The following is a 27,612-nucleotide window of genomic DNA, read 5'->3' as shown; positions in this document are numbered from 1 at the left end:
AATTTTTTAATTTTTATTAACAAAAATATATACTTAGGTAAAATAAAATCATTAATTTTCTTCCAAAAATCGTTTCTCAGCGGGGCTATTTTTCACCAAAATAATAAAGGAAGGAGTTCCGCCTCTGATAACATACCTAAAATAAAAAGAAATTAATTCTTGTATATATCAACGTTGGTTGACAGCTGACAACCAACGCTTGATGTTTGTCAAATTTTAAGAAAAAACAATTATTATTCTATTATCACTGAGCTTGGGAATATTTCGACAGTCATTGTCTGAAACATACAATACAAATTCCTATTGGAATTTACTCAACTATAAATATTTATATTATTATTTTTGTTAAGTGTTAGAATAGTCTTCATGGGGAGCCACTTCTCCGAATGCATAAAGGTCAATTCGATATACCTCTTGCGTAGAATTGCGAAAAAGTGTCAAGTTACATATTATGAATGTGAGAACAGTGTTAGTTCTGTTTTTGGTATTTAGCCTGTTAGAATATTTAGAAGTCTGTTATATAGAAGGAAACATCTTAATTTCTTTGTTTGTATATTATTGTAATAATACGGTCGGTTAAAATAAAAATAGTTTTTTACTTTTATTTGTACCTTTTATTATCTTATATTTCTAATAATTCCTACCATCCTTTCACTCATTAATTAATATTCTAACATCGCTATTAATAGCTCATATTTCTTGAAAAAACAAGAATAATCATGAATAATAGAGGTAGGTATATATTCATTAATTTTTATTAAAATCTTTCCATTTGTAAATACTAATCTATAAACTTCTATAAAATTTCAAACAAAAAAACATATAAATCTTTGTTTTAATTGATGTAGTTTTATTTCGGTAGATAGACTACAATGTTCATAATTCTTTACTCATAAGTTACAATTAATATTGGCTATAAAAAGACAGATTCACACCCAAGAAAGTCACTAGAAAATCACCAAATACATCTTCTTTTTTGGTTGATCATATCGGCCTTCGACGGTAATCCATAAATATCATATTATAGTAATACGTCGCTAAAGAGTTCTAAAAACAACTGTTTTTTTTATATAAAAGCAGAATCAAAATCTAAAAATTAAAGGAATAACGCAGAAAACACAAAAAATCAATAGTGTCAAAATTTCATAACAGTGGAGTAAACTTGCGTGAGTTTGGCATACAAACAAGCATTACGGCGCGGTAAATTTGAATTACTCCTGGTTTAAAAACAGATTCAGGTACATCTAGGAATTATTCTGCTATGTTGGTCAAATTTTGACTTATTGATATAACTGACCAAACGTGCTCATAGCCAAGTCAAAAATTACTCAGATGTAGTTTATCAATAAAATAAAACTGCATAAATTAAAAAAAAAAACGAGTCAATACAATAGTAGGGATCGTGGCAACCCTGTAATTTAAGTCACAAATGATTTCTGCGTCTCTACTCTGGTTTGTGCGTAGCTCACGTCTATTGCTATGCTGGGCGTACTGTACCTGAGATACATTAAAAACAGATCATTAAAAACAAGATAAACTTGAAAGTACTTACTCTTTACATTTAAGAATCGTGCCTAGAAGTGTGCTATGTTCAACATGTTTCATTTTCTTTTGTGGTGTTTCGAAATAAATATTGAGTTGATCAGTTTTGTATTTTCTTTGGTCGTCCCATTCAGGTGGATATTCAAATACCACACTGAGCTGATCAAAAAATCTAAAAATATTTTGTTATTGAGTTTTTTTTTACATTATGAATAAATAAACGCTACAACTTCATTTTTGAGTGTTAATTATATCTAATCAAATCATTTTCTTTATTTAATGTTAATTTTTAAAATAAATCTGAACATAAAATCCGAATGAGTTAAAAATAGGTTTGGTGGTAGGGGAGCCCAAGCTAGGATTTTGCGCGTTACTCGAGCTCGTCAGAAAATCACATGGGGAGAAATCTTGTACCCTGTAAATGTACCTCTACCCTATATGGACTTTTAATACAGGGGAGTGCGGTGAGTGCGGCAGTCCGTAAAAAACATCTATCCTTAGAAAAACTTGAGCGCGTCAGATTAAGACAAGAGACAAGGTAAGTCAAGTGCATGAAGAACACTGTATATTTCAATAACCTGACGATTTGAGCGAGGCATGGAAAATGGGCGAGTCCCAAAAAAAACGTCATCTTCAAATACTCGAGCGTGATTGATTTTTTTTTAATTTGAAGGATTACTTTAAGGATTACGGAAATATATAATCTGGAGCGATTTTTATGGAGCGATGTAGCTAAAAATATATATACAGTGTGCCAAAAGTAGCGGTACGGTTGAATATTTCGCCAAACGAAAATCAGATCGAAAAACTGAAAAATACGTGTTATAACGGTAAGCTCGACGTAGGGGGACAGGTATAAAGGTAAGCGCCACGAGAGGTGCTAATTAAAGGTACAAGCGACGCGATAGGTGACGAACTTATTACATAAATACATTGGGTAGCCGAACACATGTATGTAATGGTACTAATAATAATTAATCTCAGGTGTAGGGTTGTTTACAATGAAAATCATGATATTCGATCGAGCTGTGTATTTCGTCTTTACGATACAAAATCTGAACGCTAACTAACTAAGAACAGAAACTAAGAATAGTGTCTTTGTATCCTTCTTACATCTTCAAAACATTAAAACATAAACAACGGTCAGAGAAGACCACACCAGGGCGACTTAAGTATCGGTTCCCGGAAAGGCATGTGTCGCTGGTCGCATTCCTTACATAGACGTCACACAACGGGCTGGTTTATTAGTGTACAATATTTTTCAACGAATGACACCAAACACGATCAACCACGGAGGGCGGGGGGTGGGGTGTAACTTTAGAATCTTAAATAGGAACCACCGCGATATTTGGCGGGGCATTTGAGACATTTTTTCGAATTCGGGATAGATGGCGCTATAATCGGAAAAAACGATTTTTGAATTTTTATACCCGCTCAAACCGCTTAACTTAACTTTTTTTGGTTTTAGGACCTAAACTTCACAACCCAATAAGTCCCCATGACGCTTTAGTAACTGCAAATTTAGCATCTAAGGCTCCCCCTCTATAGGACATTGCATGATACTATAAATAACAAGATAATATATTGCGCATCTCGAAGAGAAGGGAGTCGTGACGTAACTGGAGACCCAAGTTCGTAATGGTTCGTAATGACCGAATGATTTCCGATTAGTTTGAATTGCTCGCGGTTGTATAGTTCAAGCTGTATGGTCGCCCCCGTTAGGTAAATTATTCCGATTCGATTTTTTTGCACAAACTTACTAAAAAAGAGTTCCTTGTAATAAATCCGCAGGGTGCCGGGAGATGCCACGGTCAGAAAATTGTTTAAACAATTTTTTTAAACAAATTCAATACATTAATTGTTTCGATTCGTTCAATTTTTTTAGATTTTTGGATCATTATAATAGGCCTGGATCCCGCGTATCAAAAAATAGTTGATTAATAGCAAGCTGAAAATCTGTTAATAGCTTAACGGTGTCTAGTCGGACAAACTTTGATGTACTGGAACACTGGAACAGGGGAAGTTTTAATTGTGGAACAGTTTAAAAATTTGGAACGTCAGATTACGCAAACGTCCCATGTATTTTGTCAAACAGAACATCCAATTGATTTGTTACCCTTTCATTAAACTCTCATGCAAAAATCAGACTGCTATTACTAACCAACATTATTTCTGTCATTTGACATATTCTTCGTGTTCCACTCATTAAAATGCCTAGTTGGTGATAAACACCAGTCTGATTTTTGCATGCGGGTTTAATGAAATGGTAACAAATCAATCAATTGGAAGTTCTGTCCGACAAAACACATGGAACTTTTTGGTAGTCTGACGTTAAAATTTTTAAACTGTTCCACAATTAAAACTTCCTCTGTTCCAGTGTTCCAGTACATCAAAGTTTGTCCGACTAGACACCGTTAAATTATTAACAGATTTTCAGCTTGTTATTAATCAACTTTTTTTGGTAAGCGAGATCCAGGTATAAGCAAAATAGATAAGCAAAAAAGGTCTCTTGTGATTTTTCTCTAAAATTTATTTTTGTCGAGTTAAACACGATTTAATATTTGAAAAACGCGAAAATCGCCATTTTCAAGGTTCAATAACTCGGTTAAAAATCATTACTATGAAAGTTAGAAAGTGACCAAATCAAAGTTTAAAGTCCACCCTACAAAATCCTGAAGAAATTTTTGTCAATATTTTATTACTAAGCTGTTATTTTTAATTATTAACAATGAGCGCTAACTGCATATAGGTTGCCGTCAATAGTGAGTGCGAAAGAAATGCACCATTCCGGCCGTCTAATGGTCCATCTCACTTGCACTCACATTGACAGACGCCTCACTTAGCGCTCTTGGTTAACAATTAAAAATAACAGCTCAGTAATAAAATAATGGCAAAATTTCTTCAGAATCCTGTAGGGGGCTTTCAACTTTGATTCAGTCACTTTTTGACTTTCATAATAATAATTTTTAGCCGAGTTATTAAGCCTTGAAAATGGCCATTTCGCGTTATTCAAATTTTAAATCGAGTATAACTCAACAACAGTCAATTTTAGAGAAAAATTACAAGAGACAATTTTTGGCTCATATAGACCTAAAGAATAAAAAAATAATAATAGTGAATAAATTGGTTTTTTGAAGTGGAAAAATTGATTTTTTGAATTTGTTTAAAAAAATTGTTTAAACAATTTTCCGACCGCGGCACCTCCCAGTGAGTTTGTGCAACAAAATCGAATCAGAATATGTTACCTAACGGGGGCGACGATACAGCTTGGACTATAAGCTAACAATAAGAATTCAAATTCCGGTCTCCAGTTACGTCATGCGATGCGCGAACTCGGACGTATTTGCGCTACGGGAAGATACTATCTTGTTATTTATAGTATCATGGTACGTGAAATATAATATTTAAATCTAAAGAAAATATTTACGTTTGATTTTCGCTAAATTCCTGTATATAATCCATTATTTTATATTCGGGATATACAAATACTACAGGCCATACCAAACTACTATTTTCATCCAAATACACCCTATTGTGTACCAATTGCGGGAAACATGGTTCCAACTTATCTAATGAGAGATTTCCTGAAACAACAAAATGATTGAGCACAATAATATTTAACAGTTTCAAGAATTTTGTTCTCGCTCTCAATGTTTTAATTAACATTAATACATTTTTTCTGATGCGGCAACGTAGCCTTTTTAGGGCTATATGCAGACTATTAAAAAACCTCAGCGAGTCCCTTCAATTCCTTAACCTTTAACTACACGCGCTGGCGTACTTTGTACGCCAGATATAAGAATTCTACTGCAAATATATTTAAAAATTTAATTTTTGACCTTGTTTATCTCTCTAACCTATCACTGTAATGTGCTTTACAATTTGGTTTTAGTTTCGTTATAATCGGCTTTCTGGGAAGATCGTAATTTACAGTTTATTATTTGTTGTTTCCGGTGGCGGACAATATACGCCACGATTATATTAATATAAGTAGTAATATAAGTACATATTTCAATTGTTTTTAGTCATTATGGCACAAAATGTATTTTTCTTTATAAACAATACTTTTGCTCCTGCAAAAAATCACATTTCAAAAAATTTTTTATTAGTAATTTTATTTATCATGGAATCCAGTTATTCCATGATTCCAGTTATAAATCCCAATTGGCTTACTGAGAAGGAACTCCAAGTATTTACTGATGTAGAATAAGGTTTATAACAAACAACTAAGTGTATTTTTTCAAAAAAAATAAACAAATCCGCTGTTTTTAAGTGTATTTTCTTGTGGCGTATAAAGTACGCCACGCGTGTAGTTATGTTATAACTTGATGCGCGGGTAGTTAAAGGTTAATGAAGAACAGTCATCACGCCATAACAAATTCGTTAGCAGAGAATTGAAACATCACTCATTACATGATATACAAAGTTAAAACATTACTTACATCATAAAGCCGAGTACACATAAGCGAGCCGAACTGTAAGCGAACGCTATATTCGTATAATTTTACGGCAGGACAATTTGTACGCTTACGAGCTGTTCATTCGTCACGAACCACGGCCTGTCGGTTTTTGGGACGAACACAAAGGATATTCGCAGGTCAATTTGGACGGCGTACGTAGCTATATTGTCTCGTCGAATCGACATTGTGTGGATGACGTGTTCCTAGAGATAAGAAACGTGAGAAACACAATGTAATCAACTTTTATTTTATAGCTGATAAATAAAAAATAAACTTCGCACAAGTTGGTTCGTAGTTGGTCCGTCGCTTTCCATGGATCGTGATGAGTTTGCGATGAGTTCGCTGTAAATATATTTTCAACGAACTGTATGCGAGCAGTTCGCAAACAGTTCGGCTCGCATATGTGTACCTGGCTTAAAACATCCAAAGTGCTTATTTCCGTTTACGTTACAGACTTTGTCTAAGTCTAAACAGACATTTGAGTGGAAGGACGCCACCCTTCAAATATTTTCATATAACTAAATTATATAAATATTAGTTCTTAGGCCCCCATATAAAATTATTATTTATGACCACACCGTTGAAACTTTTTGTACTTGTTATTTGGGTGGAGTCGGACAAATTTCGAGCTTAGCGCATCATGGCAGTGGGGCGTTTGTCTGTCAAGCGGTCACGAAGTTGTCAATTTTATGCAAGAAAAAAATTTATAACCACATTGGTCATTTTATTTTAATCAATGGTTTTTATCATATAAACAGCGAAAATAATTTTGTCGGACAAAAATATTGGGGCATACGACGCGTCGGACACGCTAATTATGTCAAATTTATGAAAATAATAAATTTATTACCACATTGCTAATTTTATCAGAATATACCATAAAACATTTTTACAATAATGTGGTAACCTTGTCGGACAATTTTCACGGGGCATATGCGCAGTCAGACGCGCCGAATATGTCAATTTCCTGAAAATTTTTTATTTATTACCACAGATGTCATTTTTATCTTGTGCTGTTCTTTTACATGTGTAATGCATATTGGATCACTTGTCGGACAAAAATAATGGGGCGTTTTGGAGATACAGGGTGTCAAAGTTAAACTTTTTTTTTTATTTATTATTGAATATTTCCTGACAGGTATGAGATAACAACATGAAATTTGGTATGTGGAGGTTTTTTGGGTCGAGGAAACTAAATGCCATACCAAAAATTATGCATTGCCCAGAGGGCGCCACATACGCCTTTCAGCACTTATTTATTACGTTCAATTTTTTTATCCCTCACTCTGTATAATTTTGACATTAAAATTTTTATTTTCCTATTAGTTTTACTTAAAAAAGGTATACTTCTTTCATCTCCCTAAACTCAACCGTTTTAGAGATAAACGCATTTTAAATCTGCGATACACCATCATTTTTAGCATAATATCATTGTAGTTACACCCGAAAAATAACTTAAAACCATAAAATTATCCAAAAATGTATCGCAAATTTCTTCAAATGGAATTTGCGATGCAATGACATAAATTTGAGAACTGGCACAATTATTATGGTATTAAATTATTTTTCGGGTGTAACTACAATGATATTATGCTAAAAATGATGGTGTATCGCAGATTTAAAATGCGTTTATCTCGAAAACGGTTGAGTTTAGGGAGATCAAAGAAGTATACCTTTTTTAAGTAAAACTAATAGGAAAATAAAAATTTTAATGTCAAAATGATACAGAGTGAGGTATAAAAAAAATTGAACGTAATAAATGAGTGCTGAAAGGCGTATGTGGCGCCCTCTGGGCAATACATAATTTTTGGTAGGGAATTTAGTTTTCTCGATCCAAAAACCCCCACATACCAAATTTCATGTTGTTATCTCATACCTGTCAGGAAATATTCAATAATAAATAAAAAAAAGTTTAACTTTGACATCCTGTATCTCGCTTATTATAAACTTTGTACTAAGATAAGTTTAAATCTAAGCTAACTAACTAAGCTTAAATCGGTCTATTTTTACCTCAGGAACCTGACGTTAAGCTATGGCCCATTATTTACCAAATTTTACCTGTATATAAATTAACTGAAATTGAATGTATTGTTTCTCGATTCCACGTTAAGATATATATGGTCGCCTTTCTATGATTATCTCTCAAATGATCTAGTGTCCATCGAATGTACACTAGAGTTTTTTTCTATTCGAAATAGAATAAAAAATTATTTAATGGCCGGTAAATGAACTCGTATGCTCTATTTTTAAATAAATCTATCTAAATTTAGCGTCGCAACCACTACAACTACATAAACCATTTCGGCGATACTGGTCAAATTGATTATACTTTTGGAACTAGATACCTTCTAATCGGTATTACCGATTTTGATCACTAAATATGAGTTTGAAACGTATTGAGAAGTAGTGTCTGATGCATCCAAGGTCAAGTAGGATAACTGAAGGTATTATAGGACTATTGAGCTTGAATAACCGGTTTTTCTATAGGAAATAGATTTGATCACACTTACGAAGGCTATAACTTAAAAATTCGAATTTTCCCAAATAGAGGTATACACCGATAGACGCATCTGGAGTCCTCCTTAGTTGTTGGCGCAATTTGTAGGTTGAAATTTTGAGTAATTGTCTAAAAACCAAAATTTTTAGTTTAGTTTTTCGGTTTTTCAGCTGTACTGAGCCGTGTGTATCTCTGATCCTAACCACTTAAGCACTATTTGAAAGCTTAACTCAACGCTATTAATCTGGTGTACTTTCGGTTTTCCTGTCTCTCCTTGAACCTAAGATATATACCCCCAAAAAATATGCCGTTTTGTACCTACCAAGTCCTATAGCTGGCTTATGGGTGGTCGAAAGTCACAAGCTATACCGGTTCTGAACCGGCCCTGACCCCCTCTTAAAACATAGAAAAGAAATTCAGAACGGTATAACTTTTCCACAAACATACACACAAACATACAAAACATTTTCCCCTTTTTAAATAGAAATTGAATAAAATTTCTGAGATCGGTAACTTTTGAATGGTATATACAATTTTCAAAATGGCAATGGGATAAGACAGGGAGATTCCCTGAGTCCTCTGTTGGTCAACCTGATCATGGACAAAATAATAAAAAAAGTAAGAACAAAAAAAGGATACCAAATGGGAGAAAAATCACTTAAAATAATCTGCTATGCAGACGACGCAATACTAATCTCTAAAAGTGAAGATGATTTACAACGTTGCTGCACGAATTTAATACAACCGCTAGAAAATTTAACATTTTAATTTCCCCAAAAAAGACTAAATGCATGGTTACAACAGTAGATCTAATAAGGTGTAAATTAGAGCTGGAGGGTCAAATAATAGAACAAGTCATGGAGTTTAAATATCTAGGCATCACACTATGCAACTACGGAAAGCTCGAAACAAAAGTGGAAGAACAGGTGAATAAAGAAAACAGAGCCGCAGGTTGCCTGGATGAAACAATATGGAGAAATAAAAACATCAGAAAAGAAGTGAAAGGCAGAATTTACAAAAGAGTCATCAGACCAATAATGACATACGCGGCAGAAACACAACCTGATAGAAAAAGGACAAAAAAAGCTAAAGAAACAGCAGAGATGAAAACATTGCGAAAAATCAATGGTAAGACGCTGTGGGATAGAGCTAGAAGTGTAGATATATGAAGGGGATGCAAGGTGGACAACATTAATAACTGGATGAAAAGCAGAAGAGTAGAATGGAACGACCACATAAGCCGAATGACAACAAATAGAGTAGTAAGAACGGACAGAGACGGTTCCCCAATATGAAGACGATCAGTGGGAAGACCACGAAAAAGATGGAATGACAACTTACTGGAGGCACATTGAAAAACAGACAGAGTCATGTCTACACAAAAAGAAGAAGAAGAAGAAGTTTTGCACATGCAGAATATCTCATGGTGCTTGCTATATAATGTCTATATAAAAAGAAGAAGAAGAAGAGAAGAATTTTCAAAATTAAACATGCGTTGGAAAGGTAATGTTCAGTACTATAAGAAGCCGTAAAATCGGACTTAAATTTTCGAAATTTTTGGGAGTTTTGGGGACGAGAACGAAAAACAGACCCTAAATGGGAATGGCCGTAACATCCACACCCTTGTACCAAAATGGATGGTTGACATATTTCTCTTTACCTATATTTTAAGATTGGATTTGGCCCAATTTTTTCAATTCAGTCACATTTAAAAAATCGAAAATTTCTTGTATAATATAGTGTCGCATGTACGGGAACAGCCGTTCTCTGGGATATAAAAAAAATAATAAGCATCAAGGAGACCAAAGCGAACTATAAACAATTTTTCTCGGTTAGATCTACATAGATCAAACTGAAAATTTGTAGAAATACTCCTTATAATGTTTATAAGGACGTAACGTAGAGAACATTGCAAAATTTTAGAAAAATTTTCCGAAATTTTCCCTCTTGTCGGAAAATCTTTTTGGAAAATTTTGGGTACAACTCACCGTCATGCACTTTTAAGTGTTGTACATAGTGTATGTACCAATTATAGCTAAATCGATTCAAAAGAAACCGAGAAACACTGTTTTAATTTTTTTTTTGATAATACCTCCTCCTCGATAGCCTAAAAGACTTAAGCTTTCTTTTCGTTTGCCCCAACGTTTTTGTTAGACAATTAGATTTTTTATTCAAGAATATAATTACTTGTAACTTACTGCCTTTGTCGGAAAAATGGTTTTAAAGATAAGGGATGCACGAACCCAGCAGAGTTTAAAAGTATAATTTATTAATAAAAATTAAATTTTTTGTCCGACTTTGGATTTGACCCAATATTTTTGTCGGACACTTAGATTTTTTGATTTAGAATATAATTACTTATAACCTGATACTTGTGTCGGAAATTTTTTTTTAATTGAAGAAAAAAAAACTACAGAACGATGTTTGTCGTTGTTCAAAGAGTATGTATTCAAATATCAGATCACAATTTTTCTAAAATTATCCCTCTTGTCGGAAAATTTTTTAAGAAAATTTTGGGTACAGCTCTACGTCATACCCTTTTAACTGTTTTACTTAGAGTGTGTACCAATTTTCAGCTATATCGATTTAAAAATAACCAAGAAAACTGTTTTAAAATTTTTTTTGATAATACCTCCTCGTCGATAGCCTAAAAGAATTAAGTTTTCTGTTCGTTTGCCCCAACATTTTTGTCAGACAATTACATTTTTTGTTTAAGAATATAATTACTTGTAACTTACTACCTTTGTCGGAAAAATGGTTGTAAAGATAAGGGATACACGAACCCAGCATAGTTTAAAAGTATAGTTTATCAATAAAAATTAAATTTTTTGTCCGACTTTGGATTCGCCCCAATATTTTTGTCGGGCACTTAGATTTTTTGATTTGGAATATAACTTCTTATAACCTGATACATGTGTCGGAAATTTTTTTTTAATTCGAGAAAAAAAACTACAGAACGATGTTTGTCGTTGTTCAAGGAGTATGTACACAAATTATCAGATCACAATTTTTCTAAAATTTTCCCTCTTGTCGGAAATTTTTTTAAAAAAATTTGGGTACAGCTAAGTCATACTCTTTTAAATCTTTTACTTAATGTGTGTACCAATTTTCAGCTAAATCGATTTAAAAATAACCGAGAAAAACTGTTTTAAAATTTTTTTTGATAATACCTCCTCGTCGATAGCCTAAAAGAATTAAGTTTTCTGTTCGTTTGCCCCAACATTTTTGTCAGACAATTAGATTTTTTGTTTAAGAATATAATTACTTGTAACTTACTGCCTTTGTCGGAAAAATGGTTTTAAAGATAAGGGATGCACGAACCCCGCATAATTTAAAAGTATAGTTTATTAATAAAAATTAAATTTTTTGTCCGACTGTGGATTTGCCCCACTATTTATGTCGGACACTTAGATTTTTTGATTTGGAACTAGGTACTAACCAGATACATGTGCCGGAAATTTTTTTTTAATTTGAGAAAAAAAACTACAGAACGATGTTTGTCGTTGTTCAAGGAATATGTACACAAATTATCAGATCACAAGTTTTCTAAAATTTTCCCTCTTGTCGGAAAATTTTTTGGAAAAATTTTGGGTACAGCTCTACGTCATACCCTTTTAAATGTTTTACTTAGTGTGTGTACCAATTTTCAGCTAAATCGATTCAAAAATAATCGAGAAAACTGTTTTAAAAATTTTTTTGATAATACCTTCTCGTCGATAGCCTAAAAGAATTAAGTTTTCTGTTCGTTTGCCCCAAGATTTTTGTCAGACAATTACATTTTTTGTTTAAGAATATAATTACTTGTAACTTACTACCTTTGTCGGAAAAATGGTTGTAAAGATAAGGGATAGACGAACCCAGCATAGTTTAAAAGTATAGTTTATCAATAAAAATTAAATTTTTTGTCCGACTTTGGATTTGCCCCAATATTTTTGTCGGACACTAAGATTTGTTGATTTTGAATATAACTACTTATAACCCGATACATGTGTCGGAAATTTTTATTTTTATTGTAGAAAAAAAACTACAGAACGATGTTTGTCGTTGTTCAAGCAGTATGTAGGCAAATATCAGATCACAATTTTTCTAAACTTTTCCCTCTTGTCGGAAAATTTTTAAGAAAACTTTGGGTACAACTCTACGTCATACCCCTTTAAATGTTTTACTTAGTGTGTGTACCAATTTTCAGCTAAATCGATTCAAAAATAACCGAGAAAAACTGTTTTAAAATTTTTTTTGGTAATACCTTCTCGTCGATAGCCTAAAAGAATTAAGTTTTCTGTTCGTTTGCCCCAACATTTTTGTCAGACAATTAGATTTTTTGTTTAAGAATATAATTACTTGTAACTTACTGCCTTTGTCGGAAAAATGGTTTTAAAGATAAGGGGTGCACGAACCCAGCATAATTTAAAAGTATAGTTTATTAATAAAAATTAAATTTTTTTGTCCGACTTTGGATTTGACCCAATATTTTTGTCGGACACTTAGATTTTTTGATTTAGAATATAACTACTTATAACCTGATACTTGTGTCGGAAATTTTTTTTTAATTGGAGAAAAAAAACTACAGAACGATGTTTGTCGTTTTTCAAGGAGTATGTACGCAAATATCAGATCACAATTTTTCTAAAATTTTCCCTCTTGTCGGAAAATTTTTTGGGAAAATTTTGGGTTCAGATCTACGTCATACCCTTTTAAATGTTTTACTTAGTGTGTGTACCAATTATCAGCTAAATCGATTCAAAAGTAACCGAGAAACACTGTTTGAAATTTTTTTTTGATAATACCTCCTCGTCGATAGCCTAAAAGAATTAAGTTTTCTTTTAGTTTGCCCCAACATTTTTGTCAGACAATTACATTTTTTGTTTAAAAATATAATTACTTGTAACCTACTACTTTTGTCGGAAAAATGGTTGTAAAGATAAAGGATGCACGAACGCAGCATTGTTTGAAAGTATAGTTTACTAATAAAAATTAAGTTTTTTGTCCGACTGTCGATTTGCCCCAATATTTTTGTCCGACACTTTGATTTTTTGATTAAGAATATAATTACTTATAACCTACTAATGTCGGAAAAATGGTTGTAAATAAAAAAATTTCAGGAAATTGACATCTTCGGCGCGTCCGACTGCGCATATGCCCCGTGAAAATTGTCCGACCAGGTTACCACATTATTGTAAAAAGGTTTTATGGTAGATACCGTTAAAATTATCCATGTGGTAATAAATTTATTTTTTTCATAAATTTGACATCTTTAGCGTGTCCGACGCGTCATATGCCCCAATATTTTTGTCCGACAAAATTATTTTCGCTGTTTATATGATAAAAACCATTGATTAAAATAAAATGACCAATGTGGTTATAATTTTTTTTCTTGCATAAAATTGACAACTTCGTAACCGCTTGACAGACAAACGCCCCACTGTCATGATGCGCTAAGCTCGAAATTTGTCCGACTCCACCCAAATAACAAGTACAAAAAGTTTCAACGGTGTGGTCATAAATAATAATTTTATATGGGGGCCTAAGAACTATATATTTTGTTTAGTTTAAATAAATCCGATTTGATTTCTTATAACAATAACAAGTTATTAACAATAATAAAACAAGTGAAGAAAAAAGAGGGTACAAAATGGGCGATAGAGAGATAAAAATACTCTGTTACGCTGATGATACCCCGTGTTAGTAACAGTTACCGTGAGTAAAAGAAATGAATATGAAAATATCAGCCCAACAAATAAAAAGCTTAGTAATAGCCAAAGAACCAATAAGATGCAAATTGCAGTTAGACAATCAAATTACACAACAAGTAATGACTTTCAAATATGTACCTGGGAATTAATCTATCAGTCGACAACAATATCGAAGAAGAGGTAAAAGACCAAATAATTAAAGCCAGTAGAACAGCCGGATGCCTAAACGACACAATTTGGAAAAACAAACACCTAAGAGTAGAAACAAAGGCTCGAATATATAAGTCAGTTATTAGGCCAGTGGCCAGTTATGTCATGACTTACACGGCCGAAACAACACCAGATACAAGCAACACACAAAGACATCTGTAGACCAACGAAATGAAGATATTAAGAAGGATTGCTGGAAAAGGACTACAGGACAGGGTAAGAAGTGAGGAAATCAGACGCATATGTGGGGTAGAAAATATAAATACCTGGGTAAAGAACAGAAGAGTGGAATCAACACATAAGCAGGATGTCTGAATCACGGATAGTAAGAATAGCCAGGGACAAGTCACCGTTAGGCAGAAGAAGTATAGGACGACCAAGGAAAATATGGAATGACAATTTAGGAACAGAATGAAAGGCACTGTTGCAGAAAAACAGGCAGTATTACCTATATAAAAGAAAAATAAGAAGAAGAAGATTTCTTATCAACCAGTTAGTTATGGAAGTGTAAATCATATTACGTTACAATAACAAATTGTATAAGTAATTTATTGTACAGGGTATCTCATAATTAAATTGGACCGTAGCTAACGAGTTATACTCCACATCAAATACAGCGTTTGAGCTCAAAAAAACTATTTAAGAAACTGTTGCTCGTCTTCATTTTACATGTCCTATTGTACTTTAGCAATTTTTTGTTCCCGATTCAGCGTCTTTTGTCGTAGGTACCAAAATTCCATCCTTAGCCCAGGCCGTGGTTGAAAAAATGTGCACTATTAGTGAATTTTTGAAACTTTGTGTTATAAAGGTCGATGTCTGGAACAATCCCCCAGTCCGTGCAACAGCAAATTTTTGATTAATATTTGTTTATGAGACTTTGAAGGGGTAAAATATGCATTTTTTTATTCCTATTGTTGCGAAGGCATCGTATTGTACCCTCGGAGATCGGTGGGAAAATTCAGTTTGGCAACACTGTGTGAGTGTTGATAGTATAGTATTTTTACTACAAAAACGTTATTACGTAGGTCAAAATTTTTGACGTAAGAGAACTGTCAAAACATTAGAATGTGACTTTTCATTATTGCCATGTTTATAATAAACATGGCAATAATGAAAAGTCACATTCTAATGTTTTGACAGTTCTCTTACGTCAAAAATTTTGACCTACGTAATAACATTTTTGTAGTAAAAATACTATAACATATCCCTTTTAAGATAAACAGAACTGTAATTTAGTCCAGACAAATTAATATATTTTTTTGCCAACAAAAATGAGATGTTTTAACCAAATAATGTTTCAAATATGATGTGCAAAATAATTTTGAATTGGTTTCTGCTAATGAGCTTGCTTTTTTGTCATTAAAGTAGAAAAAACTTTAAATTTATTTGAATTTTTTTTTTAATTTTAATTTGAATTATTTTTCAGATTCCCTTTAAAATGATGGTAGAGCTGTTTTTCGGTCCAGAGGTAGGCACACTAACGAAAGCTACTGAGGACGCCTGAAATGGTAGAAACAGCCTGTCTAGCTGGTGTGCAATCCTCTGAATCGAAAACAAGCAAAACCATCATTTATTATTTTTATTTCCTTTACTCGGATTTGAGTACTGAAAGTTCCTCTGCTGTCCGTTTTTCCTAGACGAATGAAAGCGAAATGTGATCGTTTCCCTTTCGTTTTCTATATTCGTCGTCTGCTGTCTTATTAATTGAAAAAGTCGCAGATTAAGGATGTACCAGTAAGAACTTTCAACACGAAAAATCTCAGTTTTAAAATACTATTTACCATTTTTAATTCTTATTAAATTGGTGGATTCTGCATCTGAGATTCTTCAATTTTTTAAATTTATCCTTTATAATGGTTATCATCCATTTCTCGTCTAATTATTTTCACTGTACTAATATCCGTAGACTAATTTATAATGATTAATGCGATGTTAAATTATCTTATCGTTAGCGGCTTCTGGAATGTCTTACACATATCTAATTTCGTTGATAAAATGCGCATTCCCACCGATTTCCACTTCGACCATACAAGACTTTATAAAATGTAGTTAATTTATAAAATATCATCCAGCCTCAAAAGTCCACTGCTGAACATAGACCTCTTCCTCGTGTGTCCAACCTCGTCTATATGGCGCCGCTCTCATTCAGTTTTTGTTTAGCCTTCTTAAATCGGCAGTCCATATTGTAGGTGGTCGACCGACGCTTGTCTTCCTTTGGTCTCCATTTCAATAACCTCTTTGTCCATCTGTCATTCTGGCTATATATCCTGCAACATCTCCATTTCAGTCTTGCTATCCTTTCAATGACGTCAATCACCTTGGTTCTTCTCCAGATCTCTTCGTTTTTTATTTTGTCTCGCCGAGTTACTCCTAACATAGATCGCTCCATTCATCTCTGTGTGACTCTCAGTTTGGTGGCCAAGTCTTTTGTTAAGGTAAGTGTTTCTGCTCAGTATGCCAAGACTGGGAGGACGCACTGATCAAATACCTTTCTCGTCAGACATGTGGGCAGCTCACATTTAAAAGTTTCTGTCAGATTTCCATATGCTGCCCATCTAATCATATTCTTCTCTTCAGTTCATGAGTCCACCAGTATTGTACAAAAACAAAAAATTAAATTAAAAGACCATAACGTTTTGAAAATAATAATGTAGACCCTTTATAATGTAAAACAAGACCTAAAAATTGTTTTTACCCTTATCAGTTACATAAAAAATATAGTAATGTTAACTTACCTTTTGTTCCTCCTTCTATATTATAGCCTCTGCTAACAATTTCATTAATTAGCATTGTTTCTTCTCTCTCTCTCTTTTTTGCTACTTGTTCTCTTTTTCTTTCGTTCCGCTCTTGTAACTTTTCTGTATTAATACACTTTTTTCGCAAATCTAGCACGATTTTATTTTCCTTATCTTTCGTTAATAAAATATCACAGTACTCAACAGCTTTTTTATATTTCTTCATTTCAAAACAACAGGTTGCAGCTCTTGTTAGCGCTTTGTCATAATCAGGTTTGAGTTTTAAAGCTAGTTCGCAATCCTGCAGCGAAGATCTGAAAAATTAGGAATAAATGAATAACAAATTTGTGTTTTATTTACTTAATAACGTTATTAATTAAAAACGGGAACAAATGACAAAGTTCAGTACCACGAGGAAGCGAAGACGGATTGACACTTGAATTCCTGACTGGACATAATTTAATTAAGTGTTATAGATTTGAACTGCACAGAGAACATATGACGATTTATAAATAGATTGCAGATTTACTGGCGACCAATGTTACAAAGAGTCTTATGATAACTTCTTAAAAAAATAAAGAATCATTTAACACAGCTGCAAATAAAAATGAAATTGTTTAAGAAGAAAGTAACAAGAGTGTGAATGGCGCTTGGGATATATCCGAAGCTGTCTTCATAAAGAACTCGGCAAAGAACAACTGTGGTTGATAGAACTAAACTAAGTGAAAAAGGCAAATCTTGATATTATGGAGTCAGTGAATTAAATGAGAATTAAGTATATTAATAGCCAGATAGGTAGATCCAATGCCACACATCCATATTTCCATATGTTATTAAAAAGCTGTTCATGGATTGTAAACTTATTATCTCACCTATAACCTAACCTCCCCTGGTAAAACCAAAATCGTAAAAAAACTAAATTGATGACAAAAACAAAATTTTTAGTATTATGTTATACTGTTTGTTATCTCTCGGACAATAAAACAAACAAAAACAATAAAATGGAAATGCAGCAATACCACTCTTATTGTCAACAAATCAGCAACTACTGTCTAATGAAAAAGGATGGCTTAAGGGGATGTTCTCACCAAAAGCAACTGGCGACTGCAACACAATAACAATGTGACTCACCCCTTATGTTTAAATACACGTGTTTCCATCTAATAAAAAGCAACTTAACTTCAACTCAACCAGTTGCTTATTGGTTGCTGGCAGCGCTGCATACCGCGTCGCAATCGCCAGTTGCCAAGAATAGCTTGTCGCGGAGAAGAGAGCAAGAACTTTGATTTTTGTGGCCCTCGTCAAGCACAAGAGACTTCAAAACAGTTGATTTCAATGAGTACACAGAGCATCTCAACTAATGTTGTGGTCTCATTGTAATTGCGTTGCGGTCGCCGGTTGCTTTTGATCAGAACACGGTGTAATACACCACTGACAACTAAGTCGCTAAATAGGAAATATAAAAATTGTTTATTCCACACAAACTTACAAAAAACTGAATATATGCATGCACCACAGCTCTATCAATCAAATCCAGCACTATGCGGGACGACTATTTTCACTATAAAGAAAGTAACAAATGTTACTTTCTTTAGGAACATAATGCCAGGAGAATTTATGTTATAAATAAAAACCTTTTAACTTTATACATACACTAGATTACTTACAGATGTCAAGGATTTTAAGATTTATTATTGGATTTAGAAGTGCCAACAGTAGTTTATTTTATATCTGTTTTATTAGTAAAAATATTTCTAACAAAATTTACAATAGCTTACCTAAAATTTTTCAAAAAGAAGTGTGCTGCAGCCCTGTTATTCAATAGAGTTGCATTGATTTCTGGATCTTTACATTTAACCTTAATTCCCTCTGTGTATGAAATAACAGCTAATCTGTAGTTTTTATACTTAAAATTAAAGTTTCCATCATCCTTGTAACTTACAGCCAAATCTGAAATATTAAAACAATATATTATATTATTGTAGACTGTAGATTTTAGAGGGATCGTTTGGTCTCATATATCTTTTCACACTGCAACCTAAAAGATTTTGTGTGTGCAGACTACAATTAGTTTTTTTGTTGTTGTTCTGAAGCTATTTTTTTTTGTTTTTATTTGAATTTGTGACATTTGAAAACAGACTCTGTAGTTCCAGACAATATGTTTGAGTGATTCTAACATATACATTTTCTGATGTTATGTGTTTTATTTTGAATATTGCCATTTGGTGTGAGTAGTAGGTAGAGATACCTGAGACGACAGGTAGAAGATATTATTTGTTCATCCTGATTGTTCTTAGCATTTTGACCGTTTGATTGTTTATGCAATCAAATAATCAAGACATACATACGAGGCTATGCGTGCAAGAAGGGCGAACTCAAAAATCCCCATTTCGAGAAAAACAAAAGTTTGAAGTTGTTGAGTGAGGACGAACTCAGCAAATTTGATTATTCAATTCAATAATTGAAGACAATAATTCTAAGAGCCAGAAAAATGAACCGTTGTGTCATGTGAAGGGAGGAACATAGAATAGAATGGTAAAAAATCGCCCTTCTTGCACGCATAGCCTCATATTCATCTACATTCATGTCTGTATTGTTCTGTCACTACATTTAAAGAAAAAGATCTTGTTTTCCCAGTTCGTTTCTAAATCAGAGCTGAATTGGAATGAAAAATATCTATGTTACTAATGATTTCTTAACACTTAGGATAATAATGCTGATGCTATAAGGCATGTAAGAGAAAATACTGAAACTTATTAAAAAGCCAAATAAAACTGATCTTCCATCTTTAAGTTTTATGAAAGAAAATGAAAATATATATTTGCAATTAATACTTTATTATTGTATTATAGCAAGGGCGAATATAAGGGGGGGGGGCGAGGGGGCCCGGGCCCCTCCCGAAATAAAAATAAATAAATGAAAAATGGTTGATGAAGTTAAAAAATACAAGTTAACACAAAATATTGAAGTGGATGGAGATTGATATATACTGTTTGTTGTGCATGCTGGCTGTTCGGAAGGATTTATCCAAGGAGCATAACTGGTTTATAGAGCCTACACTACTATTTTATAGTGGAGATTATCATTGTCAAATGAATTCCAAAATTTTTGAAAAATATGTAATAGAAAAATTGTTAAGACATTAAACAAGAAAAAGGGGAAAAAGCTCGGACTCGGAAGTAGGTGCTAATTATGGTAACCCCTCACTTACGTCCGTGCATTATTCTCCCCTTCCTTTTTTGGGATCTTCCTAAACGGCAACTTTGCTCAGAGTCGTTCTTAACGGAGCCAGTACATTTTACTTACTACCGCTTTAATTTTAGCGATATGGCAACGCTGTGCGGAACGTTCTCGGCGCATGCTGTGTTGATTGTTTTCAGAGAAGCGTCAGTTACAAACTGCAATTAAGTGGTGTTGAGTTTGCTTTATTTGTTATTCGTTTGTTGTTATCCGTTGTTATATAGTTCAGCTCATTTCGTTATGAAGAGACAAGCTTCAATTGAAACCTTTTTTACGAAAAGGCTAAACGTAAGTGAACCTAGTGAAGTTAACTGTGCCGTTAGCAATGATGCTGCGTCTTCTGTTGTTGCTACTACGAGCACCGATCCATTTCCAGTAGCAGAGGACCGTAACCAGTTAGGCTTATTACAAGTAAGAGCAAACAAATATGATATTGGACACTATTGTCAAATCAACTCTACTCAAAGCTTAACAAATGAAGAAAAAAATTCACTGTTAGAAAATGTTTGGAAACCTCCGATTGGATATAAATTTCCTACTATTTCTAGTTCAAACCATGCTAGATCTTTTCAAATGAAATGGCTAGAAGAATTTAAGTGGTTAGCATATTCCGAGGAAAAATCTGGGTCATTTTGTAAATACTGCGTAATATTTTCTCACTCCGAAACTGTAGGAAAAGGAGACCACCAAATGTCAGGGGCATTGGTAAATAAGGCTTTCACTAATTTGAAAAAGGCAAAAGAAGTATTTGGTAAACACGAAAAATGTACATATCACAAACGATCAATTTTGGTAGCTCAAAATACAAAATCTGTTGTAACTAAAAAATCGGAGAGTGTTATCAATCAACTAAATGCTCAAAGAATAATAGATATTAAAGAAAACAGGAAAAAGCTTATTCCTATAATAGAAAGTATAAGATTTTGCGGGAGGCAACAAATAGCACTAAGAGGCCACCGTGACAGTGGACGAATAGGCTTAGAAGAGCCAGAAAAAAATGATGGAAATTTCCGATCTTTGCTCAGATACAGGGCTAACAGTGGAGACAATGATCTAAAACTTCAATTATTGAGCAGTGGTGGTAAGAGTATGTACACAAGTTCTTTTATTCAAAATGAACTGATTAGCACGTTTGGTCATTTGATTCAAAGTCAGATTGTCACAAATGTCAGAAAATCTATTTTTTACTCTGTTTTGGCAGACGAAACAACTGACATTAGTCAAGTTGAACAGTTTTCTCTTTGTGTACGGTATGTCGACGACTCATCATATAAAATCAGAGAAGATTTCCTGACTTTTGTTCCAGTGTATGACGTTACTGGGGCAGCATTAGCTAACACAGTTTTGGATACCTTGTCAAGCTTAGGGCTTGACCTGAACAAATTGAGAGGCCAAGGGTACGATGGTGCTTCCACGATGAGAGGGCCCTTCAGAGGGGTGCAAGCGTGCATCAAACAGAAACTGCCTCTAGCGTTGTACACACACTGTTCTTCACATACCCTAAACTTATGTTTATCAGATGCAAGTAACATACCTTCTATAAAAAATTGCATGGGCGTTATTAAAGAAGTCTGCGCATTCTTCCATAAGTCAGCCAAAAGAACTGAAGTATTAAAATTAACCATTACTGAATGTTGTCCTGAACAAAAGAAAAAGAAACTTATTTCTTTATGTGAAACAAGATGGGTGGAGAGGCATGACTCGGTGCTTTTATTTAAGGAACTATTGGAACCCGTCAGTCTTTCCCTTTTGAAAATTGAAGAAGAATCAAGTGACTCAGCGCCTAAGGCACACGCTCTAGGTAGTTCTATCACTCAATTTCAATTTCTTGTAAATACTTTTGTTTTGAGCCATATGCTGTCTAAAACACATAACTTATCTGAGAATCTTCAAAAAAAGAACTTAGATCTCACACAGGCTGTGAAAAATGTTTCGAATGTCTTAGATCTGCTTTCAAAAGAAAGGGAAAATGCCGATAACAACTTTAAAGTCCTGTATAGTCAAATACAGGAGCGGGCTGACAAACTTAAGATTAAAGAGGAGGTTCCTAGAATTTGCCGCCTTCAAACAGCCCGCAACAACGTTCCATACAGTACCCAAGAAGAGTACTATCGCCGAGCTGTTTATTTACCTTACCTAGACGATTTTTGCAATTCGCTGAAGGAACGCTTTGAGTCTCACAAGGAAACAGTTGCATCCTTACAAAACATCCTTCCAGAATTTTGTATCAAAACTGATTTCTGTGCATTGGAACCTGCTTTCAATTCCTATGAAGAGGATTTGTCCCATAAAGAGGTTGTGGAAAGCGAGTTCATGCTGTGGAAAGAAAGGTGGAGCCAAGAGAAGTATGAAAATCTTCCCAAGTCAGCCGTAAGCTCTCTTGAAAAATGTGACCAAGATTTCTTCCCAAACATTTATGTTCTATTAAAACTGCTAGCAGTTCTGCCTGTTTCTGTGGCAACCGTGGAAAGATCGTTCTCAAGTTTAAGAAGGCTAAAAACATACTTGAGAAATAGCACTTCGGAAAATAGGCTTAATGGGCTAGCGTTGCTTTCAATCCACAGAGACTTTGCAATAAGCAATGAAGAAGTTCTTGACAAGTTTGCGAGTGTACCAAGAAACCTTGATTTTGTGTTGTAAACTTAAAATATAAAAGTTGTAATAAAGTTGTAAACTTAAAATATTAAATTAAAATAAAAATATACCAATTCTTTAAATTTTTTTTCGTGGGAGTATACCCGAACCCCCCTCTGCTTATTCCATACCCCCCCCCCCGGATTCCCCGGTTATTGGGCCCCCCCAAAATATTTTCCTATATCCGCCACTGTATTATAGTATTATTATTATAGTATTACAATTATTGTAAAATAAATACAACGCGTGTTGTTCTTTGTCTTGCTTATTTAGAAGAGTCAAGAAACAACTATAACATAATTTATTATTTATTGACGGACCGAAGTCCATTAGTACATGATACAATTAAAATGTCACACAAATTAGAAAAACAATTTAAAATAAGATCTAGTAGGTACAAAATTGGTAAATACATAACAAACAATAATAAAAAAATAAAATTACTTGCTCTCATTTAACAATTGAGAGCTAATCCTATAATATAAAGTAATAAAATCTAAATATCTAAAACATTTTGCAATTAACAAATACTACAACTTATCTTAGAACAAAGACAATAACAATAATTGACAAATCAGTCTTGAAATTAGAACATTAAGTTAAATATAAATGTAATTGTGTGGAGAGCGCAGTAAAGTCGTTCATAAAGAAATCAATATGCGGAGATAATGTGTTTGCCAATTTAATAGTTTTACAAAGATAGGAACTTGAACCATAGTTTGTACGGTTAATGACTTCGTGGAAGGTGGTCACAGAACGGGTGGATCTTGAAGGTACACGTAGACCAATTTTATTTAAGAGTGAGATACAGAATTTATGACCATGAATTAAGTTATATAAGAAGCAAAGATCTTTATGTTGACGACGACTCTGTAATGAGTCAAGTCGAATAATTTGCAGTAAAGACTCATAATTTGACCAGTGAGATGCATCTTATAAGCATAATAACGTAAGAATTTACGCTAAACTTGTTCGATTTTATTAATGTGACAATTATATTGAGGTGACCAAACACATGATGCATAACCTAAATGTGGTCTAACCAAAGAACAATAAAGAAGTTTTAAAGAACGAGCAGTTGTAAAGTCATAGCTACATCTTTTAACAAAGCCAAGCATCTTTCATGACTTAGAAACCATGCTATTAATGTGTAGGTTGAAATTCAAGTTAGTATCAAGAATAACACCCAGATCTATAACTGAGTCAACTAATTGTAACCTAGTGTCCCATATATAGTAAGAATTATTCTCAAAGTTTCTTAGTCGAGTAAAAGTTATAGCATGGCATTTGTTTGCATTTAAGTCCATACCATTAAGTGAGCACCATTCCACAAGACCATTAAGATCTGATTGCAAATTGTAGTGATCCAAATCAGAGGTAATTATGTGAAATAATTTAAGGTCATCAGCAAATAGAAGAAATTGAGCAAAATTTAAACTTTTATTTATGTCATTTATAAATAAATTAAAAAGGATAGGTCCTAAGTGGGAGCCTTGAGGTACCCCCGATTTAACTATAATTTCATTAGAGAAATAATTCTTAATACGAACTATCTGCCTTCTACCTAATAGATAATTTCGAATCCAACTAAGCAGAGGATCAGAGAAACCTAACTGTTCGATCTTATGTAACAATAACGTATGGTTGACCCTATCGAATGCCTTGGAAAAATCTGTATAAATCGCACCTACCTGTTGTTTGCTTTCCAATGCTTCATTTAAGAAGGAGGTATAATTTAACAAGTTCATTCCAGTTGATCTCCCCATAACAAAACCATACTGTTGTTCAATGATTACATTTTGTATAGTAGGCTTGATTTTGTCACATATTAAACTCTCGAACAGTTTAGGTATAGTATTAAGGATACTAATAGGTCTGTAGCTCTGAACCCTGCTTATATCGCCATTCTTGAATATCGGTGATATAAAACTAACTTTCCAAACGGGAGGGAAGTCACTCGTTTGTAATGATTTTTGAAAAATAAAGAATAAGGGACAAGCAAGATTAAAACTACAGTATTTCAGTAACTTGGGTGGGATTCCATCAGGCCCTGGACCCTTATGTATGTTTAGCTGGGATAATTTGGTATATACCTCTGAAATAGATAAGTCACAACCAGTAATGTTGAAACTAGTGTTAGCCCTTGCACTATTTGGAATAGGACATTCGTCCTCACTATACACTGCAGCAAAGTACTGAGCAAACATCTTGGCTATGGTAGGACCATCAGAACTGGTTTGGCCATTATGGTTTAAAGTGTTCGGAATGCTATTATTGTTCCTTTTAGAATTTACGAACCTCCAGACGCTTTTAATGTTACTGGGAAGTGTATGTTCAACGTTTGCTACAAACTGATTGTATGATTGACCTGATAAGGACTTGCATATCGACCTTAATCTAGAAAATTCATTATAGTCTTGAGGTAAACTGGTCACTTTAAATTTCTTATGAGCTTTCTTTTTAGCAATGATGCAGTTTCTTAACTCTCGGGTAAACCATCATAAAGTATATTGACCATATCATCTAACCTTTTGTCTCTGAAAATTTCATCCCAGTATATTGTGTCTAAGTGTATAATATGTAACTACTAAATAAGGAAATAAAAACAGACATGCTGTGGAAGAGCAAAGCTTAATGAGATACATTATGTAATGCAAGGATCCAAGCACAAAATGAGACAGTGAAGAATAGAACATTTAAAATATCAGGATTGAACATTGTAGTAACAGAAGGATAATTATTACAATCTAGAATTTGCCATTCTGTATCTGTTGGTGAGAATGGTAGAGAAGATATATCACCGTCCCAGAAGAATAATGAAATAACTGCAAATTTTTTCAATTCCTGTTTATTGCATCCTTAACAACTGTGGGCAGATGATACAACAATGACACAACTGTAACTATGTGTTGTGCCACCAGAGATGGTAGTTGTGTCATTATTGAAATATGCGCCTTTTTAACCTTGTCTCAGAAGAACAATGACATAAGCATCAGTTGTGTCACACAAGACTTTTAGTGAGATCACCATGGACTGGAATTTTTATGCAACAACAATGTAAGTATCACTGTTCGACTAACTTTCTATATCATTTAATAACTTTACTTTACACAGTTCTTGATCTATTAATTTTTTTCTTTATCCAGCATGACTGTTCTTAACGGTATTGCTGATCCAAAGAATATGAGTAACAATAACACAATTGTAGATAGGGTTAAAAATAGGGGATTAAATTAAGATAATGAAATTCGAACCAATAAGGATGAAAATAAAAGCCAGAATTGTAAGGATAAAACCCATACCAATGCTCCTGGATGATTAGACCTCATTTAATCACTATTTTAAATATTTATAAATCATTTTTTTGCTCTCCTGAACAATTTTGCTTTTTGTAGTTAAGTCAATGTTCTTCCGGGACAGCAATATATTTATTTATTTATCATAGCAGCAAATATAGACACATATAAACCACATTCAAATAGCAAATTCCCAACTATAAACAAACACACATATTACTATTCGCCGTCTCATTCGTCAAGAGACTGTTAAATGTAATTTATTGCCCTAAACGAGGCGGATTCTCATTTTACAAGTCCAAACTGGTCAGTCTGCAAATTCAAATTGTAGGTAGCGTGTTGGATACACTTCAGGACGACCCTGTTTAGCTTCCATGCACGTTTGTTTACAGTTGGGAATCTGTAAAATGAATGGACTTTAGAAGGGCATTTCACTGTCATTTTTTTTAGTAAAGTCTGGAACAGTTGGGGAAATACCACTACACAGTGCCTATGTGATCTTCCCTCCACCACTGTGACTGCAACATCACTCCTCAACAAACTATTACAGCAGTAATAGTTTGTTGCCATCGCAGTGAAGGGGAGAAGACATGCTCACTCAGTAGTGGTAGTTTCTCAACTTGTCCCGACTTTCTTTACTAAAAATGACAGTAAAGTGTCCTTCTACATGCATCTATATTCGTTGATCATAGTTTAATTTGTTATTTCATGTTTATAATATTTTTATGTTTGCAGAATTACTCATACCTTCTGGTTCATTTTCTTCGGGATCATATTTTAATTTCTGAAGTCCTTCAAAAAGGGGATGAAGCTCATCACCAGGTTTTGGGGGTTCTTTCATAAAAAATGGATGTTTTGCCATTTCCTAAAATAAAGTATATTCTGCAATCATCCTGCATAAAAACCAGAAACATGTTCATTAGTAAAGTTTGGTTTACCTATTTGATACATGTTAGGAATAATCTTTATACTATTTATTAAAATATCATTCATTATGACTTGAATACGTATTGTAGATAAATGCTAAGCTAAAATATCTTTACCTCTTCCCATCGATCTTCTGGCCACCCATCTTCATATTTCTTTCTTGGTAATTTGTCAATAAACTCATCTAACTCCTTATCTAATTTGGCTGCCAGTTCCAACCTTTCTTGCTCTGTCCATGTTTTCTTTTCTACAGGTTCAGAATTATTCATTTTAACACCAAGAACCAAGAAAATTTTAGAAGAAACCACTTACTAATCAAAATCAAAATAATGAAAACATAACCTAACACACAAGCATGTGCATGTGCATTTCAACGAA

At 33.6% G+C, this 27,612-nt stretch overlaps 1 protein-coding gene across 1 annotated transcript; it reads right to left on the bottom strand.

The window, feature by feature from the left end:
- Nucleotides 1-27,612, bottom strand: LOC114325286 (DNA polymerase interacting tetratricopeptide repeat-containing, protein of 47 kDa). The gene is made up of 7 exons (XM_028273303.2): nt 27,351-27,612; nt 27,055-27,172; nt 18,916-19,087; nt 17,138-17,451; nt 4,970-5,126; nt 1,553-1,714; nt 1-136 (listed from the first exon to the last, which is right to left on the bottom strand). The coding sequence occupies exons 1-7, from the start codon at nt 27,501-27,503 to the stop codon at nt 52-54; spliced, it is 1,161 nt and encodes a 386-aa protein (XP_028129104.1). The 5' UTR covers nt 27,504-27,612; the 3' UTR covers nt 1-51.

Source organism: Diabrotica virgifera, chromosome 3, assembly GCF_917563875.1.
Source record: "Diabrotica virgifera virgifera chromosome 3, PGI_DIABVI_V3a".
Taxonomy (NCBI): domain Eukaryota; kingdom Metazoa; phylum Arthropoda; class Insecta; order Coleoptera; family Chrysomelidae; genus Diabrotica; species Diabrotica virgifera.
This window is presented reverse-complemented; position numbering and strand designations above follow the sequence as displayed.